The 9,996-nt window shown below is 36.9% G+C and overlaps 1 protein-coding gene across 1 annotated transcript; it reads left to right on the forward strand.

The window, feature by feature from the left end:
* The first annotated feature begins 4,239 nt into the window (after window positions 1-4,239).
* LOC131408306 (olfactory receptor 8B12-like) lies at window positions 4,240-5,172 on the forward strand. The gene has a single exon (XM_058544927.1). It carries the CDS (start codon window positions 4,240-4,242, stop codon window positions 5,170-5,172), a length of 933 nt encoding a protein of 310 aa, XP_058400910.1.
* Window positions 5,173-9,996: the final 4,824 nt, after the last annotated feature.

Genomic DNA, 9,996 nt, shown 5'->3' on the forward strand with positions numbered 1-9,996 from the left:
AAAAAGTCTTTCATGTGCACCCACGTATTTACCATTTCCAGTGTTCTGCATTATTTCCTGCTGATCTGAGCTTTCATCTGGAACCCTGTACTCTTCCTCCTCCTCATTTTTTGTCATGTAGGCTTACTGGTGACAAATTATTTCACCTTTTGTTTGTTTGAAATTTTAATTCTTTCTTTTTTTTTGAAAGGTATTTTTGCCAAATACAGAATTCTAGATTGACGGTTTTTTTCCTTCAGTATTTTAGAGATGTCATTTTATTGTCTTTTGACTTCCATTTGTTTATAAGTCAGTTATCATTTTTATTTTTGCTCCTTTAAAAGTGATGTGCCTTTTATTTTAGTTGCTTTTAAGTTTTTTCTTTATCTTTGTTTTTCAGTAATTTAAGTATGATATGCATAGGTGTGGTATATTCTATATTCATATTGCTCTTATTTTCCTAAACTTTCTGTTCTGTAGGTTCATGTATTTCATCATTTTGGAAAATTTATATCTATTATCTTTAAAAATATTCTTTCCCCCCAATTCTCACTCAACTCAACTTTTGAAACTCTGTACTCATATGTTGGACTATTTAGCATTGTTCTAAAGATTTGGGTTGCTATGTTGTTTTTCATTATTTTTTGCATCTGTATTTTAGTATTGATAACTTATATCGATTTGTTTTGCTTTCAATGATCCTTGCTTTGGCTGTTCTCAGTGTGCTATTAAGCCAACCAAATTCATTCCTTATTTCCAATACTATATGTTTCAGTTTTGAAATTTTCCTTTAGTTATTTTAATTTTTTTATGTCTGCTGAAATTTGTTGTTTGTCAATTTTGTATTTCTTTTATCTAAATCTAAATAATAATTATAGTAGTTATTTTAAAGTCTTTGTCCACTAATTGCAACATTCAGGTCACATGTGGATCTGCTTTTATTGAAAAATTTTTCTTCTTTGTTATGGGTTATATTTCCTTGCTTCTTTGTATTTCTAGTAATTTTTGATTTATAATGCTGGACATTGTGAATACACTGTTGAGAGAGTAAATTATGTTATTCTTCTCTACAGAGAGTTGAATTTTTTTCCTGGATGCAGTTAATTTACCAGTAGATCACTTTGATCCTGTTGAGACTTGGATTATCCTTTCCTATGATGGATCTATTTCAGTTTTGCCCTGAGCCTGGGGCTTAGTCCCTACTCCTAAGATACAGATTTCAGGGGTCTCACCTTAAGGCCTGGTTTGCTCACCATAGCATCTCCATTCTCACTGGGTCAGAATTATAACATCTCCTTAGCACTATTCATCCTTTGTGATCTCTGTTCACTTCTTAGTCCCCCAATAGCTGTCATCTCCTAGAGCTATAGAGTCTTGCCATGCACATACCAAATTTAGGATTCAGGTAAGAACTCAAGGGAGTCCTTTATGCAGATGCCTGAGGGTCCTTTTCTTTGGATTCTTCCTCTCCATAATTTGCCCCACAAATTCCAGCCTAAGATCTTAGCATCCCTGAACACTGATCTTTCTTCAACAACTCATAGTGACTGCCATTTGCCTGGGTTTCACTTCACCAATCTGGCTTTGGAAATTGACCCTAGGGAGCAAGTTAGGGTACATGTAGTAGTTGCCTCATTTTCTTGCCTTCTATCAAGAATTTCATCTCGATTCTGCTCCCAAAGCTTGCAGATAGTCGCTTTATATATTTTTTCCAGTCTTACAGTTGCTTATGGTCAGAAAGTAAGTGTGATAACAGCTACTCTGTTACATGTGAAATCAGAATTCTAATTGCTTACTTTTTAATTACTTGTTCTTTGCATTCCAGCCAAGCTGAAAGCCATGTGGGCTCATGGACTAGGAGAGATTGAAAACCTTAAGAGTTAAACTAGATCTGTGACCTTGGGCTAGTGGCTTCACTTATCTGGATCTCCTTATAGTCTTTGTCTGTAAGATGATGGTAGATATTAATTTTGTGGATCCGTAAGTTGTTGGCATTGGAATCACTTGGAAATATTAAAAAAATACAGATACCATGTTCACACCCACAGAGAATTCGATTCAGAAGGTCTGGGTGGAGCCCAGAATTTCTTTTCCTTAAACACTCTAGGTAATTGTGGCTCTCAGCTATGTTTGGGAAATACTGGATTGATAATTTCCTGTGTCCTTTCAGGTCTAAAATACTGTGATTGTGTGGCCTTGATGTAAATGAAAGTAAGTAAAGATCTGAGAGATCGAGATACAGGATAGATAATATTTGTCAAGGTAGAGGTTGGCGTTTTGGAGTAGAAGACAGAAAATACAAAGGCAAACAAGAGGAAAAACAAATTTGGATGTTTCCCTGCACTGGGAATCTGATCTGCTGGGATTCAATTTGAGAGCACTGAGAAGCTAGAAAGTCAGTAGAAAGAAATGCTGGAAGAAAAGAGGGTGGAAGGCAGTGAGAGTAAAGGGAATTTTGATTAGTTAGTAATTTAGAGAAAGGCTGTTTTTGGCAGAGGTTTAGAGTAGTTACCTGATAGGGGTTCTTTGTTCCCATTAAACTTACTCTACATGAGAAGACAGGGGAGAGGATACAGAGAAGTCTCCTTTCTTGTCTGAGCTGGAAGTAGAGCAATTAATTCCAGGAATGAACTACAATATGGATAAATTATTTAATGTAATATCCTAAATTACAATAGATGACCTTTTGCGTTACTCTTTCTTTGATCTAATCACTTCTTTTTATTATAGTCATGGCATATTTATTTTTTACTTGTCAAGAGATTGTCAGAGCCTATAGGCAAGAACGTGGCTTTATGGACTTCAGTAGCTCTCCTCAGGAGGAAGTCTAGCCTAGTGAATATGATTCAGGGGCCTGGAGTGAGACAGATTTAGGCATGTGGGCTCTGAAACTTACGGTCTCTGTGAGCAACTTACCTTTAAATGGCTATCACTATTGTGAGGAATAAATAAGGATATATTTATATAGTGCTTTGGATCTTGGCAGCCAGAAGTCAGTACAAGGAATTTATGTTAGGTACATTTTTAGGTATTCCAGAAATGGTAATGATAATTTTTTTTCACAATGATTTTTCTCTTAAGTACTAGATAAATATTTGTTGAAAGAATTGTCTCTAAGCACCAAACCAAGCAATATCAAAGGTATAAACAAACATTTCTTCTTCCTTTGGGAAAGTTATCTCTGAGGAAATGGTCTTGAGGGAGTCTCTGTTTTAATAATCAGGCCACTAAGACCTGTAATCCTAATAAAACACTTTAGTCTCCTGTTATCCACTGGTCATGAAAAGGAACACTCTCCTTCCTTGTAGCTGGAGAGGCTTTTGGGCAAATCAACAATTGGAAATCATGTTCTTCTGTGCAGAAGGGGTTATAAGATAAATTAGATATTCTGATCCTTTGGACTGGACTGGGAGGAGAGAGTTCTGAGCTCAAAGCTCTGTTTCCTATTCACTATTATCTCTTTCCTTCCCGGACAATTGTGGACAAGAGGTAGTAGAGTACAGCATTATGGATTTAAACTAATGAAGGTGAGTGCCTGCCTGACCCTGGTCATACATAGTTCTTAAAAGCACAAACCATGAGAATCAGATTGTCTAAGTTCACGTTCTGGCTACAACTCACAAGTTTTGGGACTTCAGGCTAGTTTCTTAATTTCAGTTGTCTCATGTGTATAAGGGGGATAATAATTTTGTCACACAACTGTTATATACAGCCATTCATAGTAACCACTCAAATAATGTTAGCTTAAAAAATTATCATTAAACCTGAAGCCAGTTGAGCTAAGAGATCTTTGGAAAAATATGACCTCACCTTCTTGATCTGAACAGCAGTGACCCAGAGGTGGAAGCTCTGGAAAGTATCAGAGTCTTCTGCCAGTCAGGACTCTCTCCAGGACAGAGGCCCAGGTTTCAGCCACCGAGGCAGAGCAAGAGAGAGGACCTAGAAAATGTACTGACATAAAAATCTAAAGATATCTATTTTTGGTATCCTTTTCTCTAGAAGCACCATTTCTCACTCTGGATGCAAAAGTTTAACATATTGTTCTCAGGAAGTGAAAGTTGCTTGGGTTGTGAAGATAGATCCATAGTAAACAGTAATGACTTTCCTACCATACCGAAGTTCAAATTTCTCTCTGTGGATTTCATTCTCAAAAATGGGGGGTGGATAATGGGATGTGAGTGGCGGTGTCTCTTTCTTTCTAAGTGGTTCTCTTTTCTTGTCCCAACAGATTGCCCCTCCCTTATTCATCTCCAGTGGAGTATGGCAGCCAAGAACTTTTCTGTGACAGAGTTTATCCTTGCAGGCTTGACAGACCAGCCAGGACTCCAGATACCTCTCTTCTTCCTGTTTCTAGCTTTCTACATGGTCACTGTGGTGGGGAACCTGGCCTTGATAACACTGATTGGGTTCAACTCTCACCTGCACACCCCCATGTACTTTTTCCTCTTCAACCTCTCCTTAATAGATTTGTGTTACTCCACCACCATCACCCCCAAAATGTTGACGAGTTTTGTCTCAAAGCAGAACATTATCTTGCATTCAGCGTGTATGACTCAACTCTTTTTCTTCGCATTTTTTGTCATCTCAGAGTCCTTTATCTTGTCAGCAATGGCATACGACCGCTATGTTGCCATCTGTAAACCACTGGTGTACACAGTCACCATGTCTCCTCAGGTCTGTTTATTTCTCTTGTTGGGTGTGTATGTGATGGGGTTTTCAGGGGCCATGGCCCACACGGGAAGCATAGCAAGTCTGAACTTCTGTGCCAACAACCTTGTCAATCATTTCATGTGTGATGTCTTTCCTCTCCTTCAGCTCTCCTGCAACAGCACTTATGTGCATGAGCTGGTGGTCTTCATAATTGTGATAATTGACATTGGAATGCCCATTGTCACCATCTTCATCTCTTATGGTCTAATCCTTTCCAGCATTTTCCACATTCACTCCACAGAGGGCAGGTCCAAAGCTTTCAGTACATGCAGCTCCCACATAATTGTGATTTCTCTTTTCTTTGGATCTGGGGCTTTCATGTATCTCAAACCATCTTCTATTTTGCCCCTTGACCAAGGAAAAGTGTCCTCCCTGTTCTATACCATCGTGGTGCCCATGTTAAACCCATTGATCTATAGTTTGAGGAACAAGGATGTCAAAGCTGCCCTGAGGAAAACCTTGGGAAGAAATATATTTTCTTGAGAAAGGAGTGGCATTTGAGAAAGAAGATACAATCCTTGTTTACAAGTGTGTGTGTTTTCAATGAGGGATCCAAGTTCCAGTTTTTTTCTCTTGTACAGAAAGGCAATTTTATGTCTTTATGTTTGGATGAGTTTTTAGTGTAGGTCTATTTTCCCTGTCCTTTGGCCCACCTTGAGTATTCCAATATTATTTTATGCAAATTTTTTCTACAATAATATTTCATTTAACCTTGAATGGGCCTTTAAATCATTTTATCTACCTCCTTATTTAACAGACACTGAAGACTTAGAAATAGAACATATGTTATCCAGAGCTACACAACTACCTGGTGCCACAACTAAGACTGAAATCCAGACCCTTGAATTCCAATCTACTTTGCTTTCTTTTATGCTATGTTTTCAGGCTTCCTTGCTGCCCATGTAGATTTCATTTTGAAAAGTATGATGTTCAGCATTTTTAAATTTGATTCTATTTATAGCAATTTAATGTAACTTCTCAATTAATAATTTTTGAGTATCACATTTTTTTTCAAGCTGAGAAGAGTTGAAAAATTTTCTTGTCTTGGCCCAGTGACAAGAGAGGCATGTTAAGACTGTGGGTTGTGGGTGGCAAGTATGTAGGTCCCAATGGAGAATAAAGCATGGTAATTCTTGTGGTCGTGTGTGGAACCCTAGGGACCCAGGCTAGTTAATTAGGACTTCTGTAGGTTTAAGTGTTATAAAGATGCTGAGTGGAAAGTTTCACACGATATTTAAAATTTAAGAAGGTCAGAATTAAAGCTTTCTTCTTAGAGTTAGTTTGGGTGTTTTAGCGATGTAACTCCTGAGTAACAACTCAGGATAATCACCTAAGGGTCTATGAACTCTAAAAAGGAGTAAATAATTTGGGGAATCTAGTTAGTTATCAAGGCAGTACCAACCAGCTGATTATTGGAGGCAATTTATATCAAATTTTAAGGAACTGCAGAATGCACAGATCTTCTGATACAGGCATATGTGGGAAAGGAAAATTCACTTCAAGACTGGTTTATAAATTCACAACATCGGGTAAAGAGAAGTATAGATTACATCAGAACATTTTGATCTCAATGACTTATTAGTAAGAAAGGAAGGGTTTTTTTTGGAAAAGCACTAATGTGTTAAGTGCTGGTGAGACACTATGACTTATAAGCTTTTCTTTGGGAAGGTTCTCTTCTCAGGGAAAGAAGAAAGTATAGATCAGTAGTTTTGCCCTTTAGGAAGACTCAGATCAAAAGGGATGAAGTTTAAAATTGAGAGTGTCGGGGGAAGATTTTGCTTTAGTCAGTATGGAATAGAGAAAGAGAACTGAGTTCAGGAGATTGTGGGGTGTGTGTCAGGTGGGTGAGGTGAATAGTCCGCATTTAGTAGGTAGTAGAGGAAAGCACAATTTGTTAGGCATATAGTGGAGTTGGTTTTGTATCCTGGGTCAGTTGTTATTAATTGTGTGACTTTGAGCAAATGTCTCTAAATATTAACTTCATTATTTTTAAGAGAGATTTTTCTCTTGATTTTGGGCAGTGACGGTTACTAGGATTCCTTTTGAATTCTTTTAAGACAGTATTTGTCTTATTCACCTTTTCATTTAAGGTAAGGTATATTTTAATCTTTCTTCCAATGTATAGAATCAGCTAAGGTCCCAGCCTAGGTATAGTCTGGTTATCTTGTTGGTGACTGGATGTCACGTGCACTAGAGCTATTTGCTGGAAGATGGTGGCTTTGCCTTTATGAACTGTAAATTGTCCTGGATTCTTCATGCCACTTGTTCCAGAAGCAAAGATCTGAGCAGGAGCGTTTAATTGGATGACATTGAGTGGTGTGGTTTGGCTGTAGATTCCAGGAGTTCGGGGAGCACGTGTCTGGCCATACGATCTACCATATGGAGAAATTCCAATTAAGACTCAAAAAGGGGCAGATTCTCCAGAGAAGGAGATTCTGATGCTGGAAAGCCAAATATCGACTATACCTCCTTATCCTTCAGATCACTGAATTTCACTTCCTCAGAGATGCTGTCCCTCATGTTAGAAACTCAGTCCAGTTTCCTTCATTTAATGCTTTCAGACAATCCTGTACTTATGATTCTTTATAAGTAATAACATCTAGGACCCCTTGTTTAATTCTTTAATTTATTTTAAGTTAATTTTTGTGAGTGGTGTAAGATAGGGGTCCAATTTCATTTTTCTGCATGTATTTATCCAAATTTCCCAACGCTATTTATTTATTTATTTATTTTTTTGTGAGGAAGATCAGCCCTGAGCTAACATCCATGCTAATCCTCTTTTTTTTTTGCTGAGGAAGATCGGCTCTGAGCTAACATCTATAGCCAATCCTCCTCCTTTTTTTCCCCAAAGCCTCAGTAGATAGTTGTATGTCACAGCTGCACTTCCCTCTAGTTGCTGTATGTGGGGCGTGGCCTCAGCATGGCCTGAGAAGCAGTGTGTCGCTGCATGCCCAGAGTTCCGAACCCAGGCCGCCAGTAGCGGAGCGTGCGCACTTAACCACCAAGCCACGGGGCCAGCCCCAACACTTTTATTGAAGAGACCATTCTTTCCCCACTGAGTATTCTTGACTCCCTTGTCAAATATTAGTTGATCATATATATATGAAGGTTTGTTTCTGGGCTCTCGAATCTGTTCCATTGGTCTATGTGTCCATTTTTATGCCAGTATCATACTGTTTATGTCAGTACCATACTATAACTTTGTAGTATAGTTGGAAATCAGGAAGTGTGATGCCTCTAGCTTTTTCTTTCTTTCTCAGGATGCTTTCGCTACTGAAAGTCTTGTGGCTCCATACGAATTTTAGGATTGCTTTTTCTATTTCTGTGAAAAATGCATTTGAAATTTTGATTGGGATTGCATTGAATGTATAGATGATTTTGGGTAGTATGAACACTTTAAGAATATTAATTCTTCCAATCTACAAACACTACATATCTTTCCATTTATTTGCATCTACTTCAGTTTCTTTCATCAAAGCCCATAGTTTTCAGTACACAAATCTTTCACCTCCTTGGTTAAATTTATTCCCAAGTATTTTATTGTTTTTGATGCTATTGTGAGGGGAATTATTTCTTTTTCAGATATTTTGTTGTTAGTTTCTAGAAATGCAACTGATTTCGGTGTGTTGATTTTGCATCCTGAAACTTTATTGAATTGATTGATTAGTTCAAACTTACTGAACCAGTTGATTAATTTAACTGAATTCATTGACTCATTTTTTGGTGAAGTCTTGAGCATTTTCTATATAAAATCAAATTATCTGCAAATAAAGACAAATTTGCTTCCTCCTTTCTGATTTGGATGCCTTTTATTTCTTTATAGGAGTAGTGAGGGGGGCTTGTTCCTGAATTTAGAGGAAATTCTTTCAACCTTTCACCACTAAGTAAGATGTTAGCTGTTGGCTTGTCATATATGGCTATTGTCATGTTGAGGTACATTCCTTCTATACCCAATTTGTTGAGAGTTTTTATCATGAAAGGATATAGTATTTTGTCAACTACTTTTTCTGCATCTATTGAGATGATCATATGATTTTTATCTTTCATTCTATTAATGTGATGTATCACATTTGAATTGCATATATTGAACCATCCTTGCATCCCAGGGATGAATCCTGTTTGATCATGGGGTATAATTCTTACAATGTGCTATAGAATCAGTTTGCTATAATTTTGTTGAGAATTTATGCATCTATATTCAGCAGGGATATTGGCCTGTGGTTTTCCTTTCTCGTAGTGTTCTTATCTGGATTTGGTATCAGGGCAAGCTAGCCTCGTAAAGTGAGTTCAGTTTTTTGGAAGAGTTTGAGAAGGACTGGTGTTAATTCTTTTTAAAATGCTTTGTTGAATTCTCCAGGGAAACCATCTGGTCCTGGGCTTTTCTTTGCTGGGAGATTTTTGGTTACTGATGCAATCTCCTTATTCACTATTGATCTGTTCAGATTTTCTATTTCCCTGATTCAGTTTTGGTAGGTTGTACGTTTCTAAGAATTTATCCAATTCTTCTAAAGGGTTATCCAATTTGTTGGTGTATAAGTGTTCATAATAAGAGTTCTATGATCTTTTGTATTTCTGTGGTATCAGTTGTAATGATTCCTCTTTTATTTCTGATTTTATTTATTTGAGTCTCCTTTTTTCTTAGTATAAGCAAAGTTTTGTCAGTTTTTAAAAATATTTTCAAAAATCAGATCTTAGTTTTGTTAATGTTTGTAATGTTAAAAACTATTGTTTTTCTGGGCTCCTTTCCTTTATTTCTTCTCTGGTCTTTGTTATTTTCTTCCTTCTGCTGACTTTATACTCAGTTTGTACTTCTTTTCTAGTTCATTGTGGTGTAAGTTAGGTTGTTTATTTGGCATCTTTTTTTGTTAATGTAGTTGTTTATTGCCTTCTCTCTTAGAACTACTTTTGCTGCATCCACAAGTTGTGGTATATTGTGTTTCCACATCATTTGTCTCAAGATATTTTTTGATTTCTCATTTGATTTCTTCTTTGACCAATTGTTTATTCAGGAGTGAGTTATTTAATTTCCACAAATTTGTGAGTTTTCCAGCTTTCTTCCTGCTCTTAATTTCTAGTTTCACACCACTGTGGTCAAAAAAGATATTTAGTATAATTTCATTCTTCTTAAATTTGCTTAGACTTGTTTTATGATCTATCCTGGGGAATGTTTAGTGTGGGCTTGAGAAGAATGTGTATTCTGTTACTGTTGGATGGAATGTTCTGTGTATGTCTGTTAGGTTCATTTGGTCTAAAGTATAGTTCAAGTTCAATGTTTCCGTACTGATTTTCTGTCTGGATGGTCTATCC

This window comes from Diceros bicornis, chromosome 7 (genome assembly GCF_020826845.1).
Source record: "Diceros bicornis minor isolate mBicDic1 chromosome 7, mDicBic1.mat.cur, whole genome shotgun sequence".
NCBI classification, from domain to species: domain Eukaryota; kingdom Metazoa; phylum Chordata; class Mammalia; order Perissodactyla; family Rhinocerotidae; genus Diceros; species Diceros bicornis.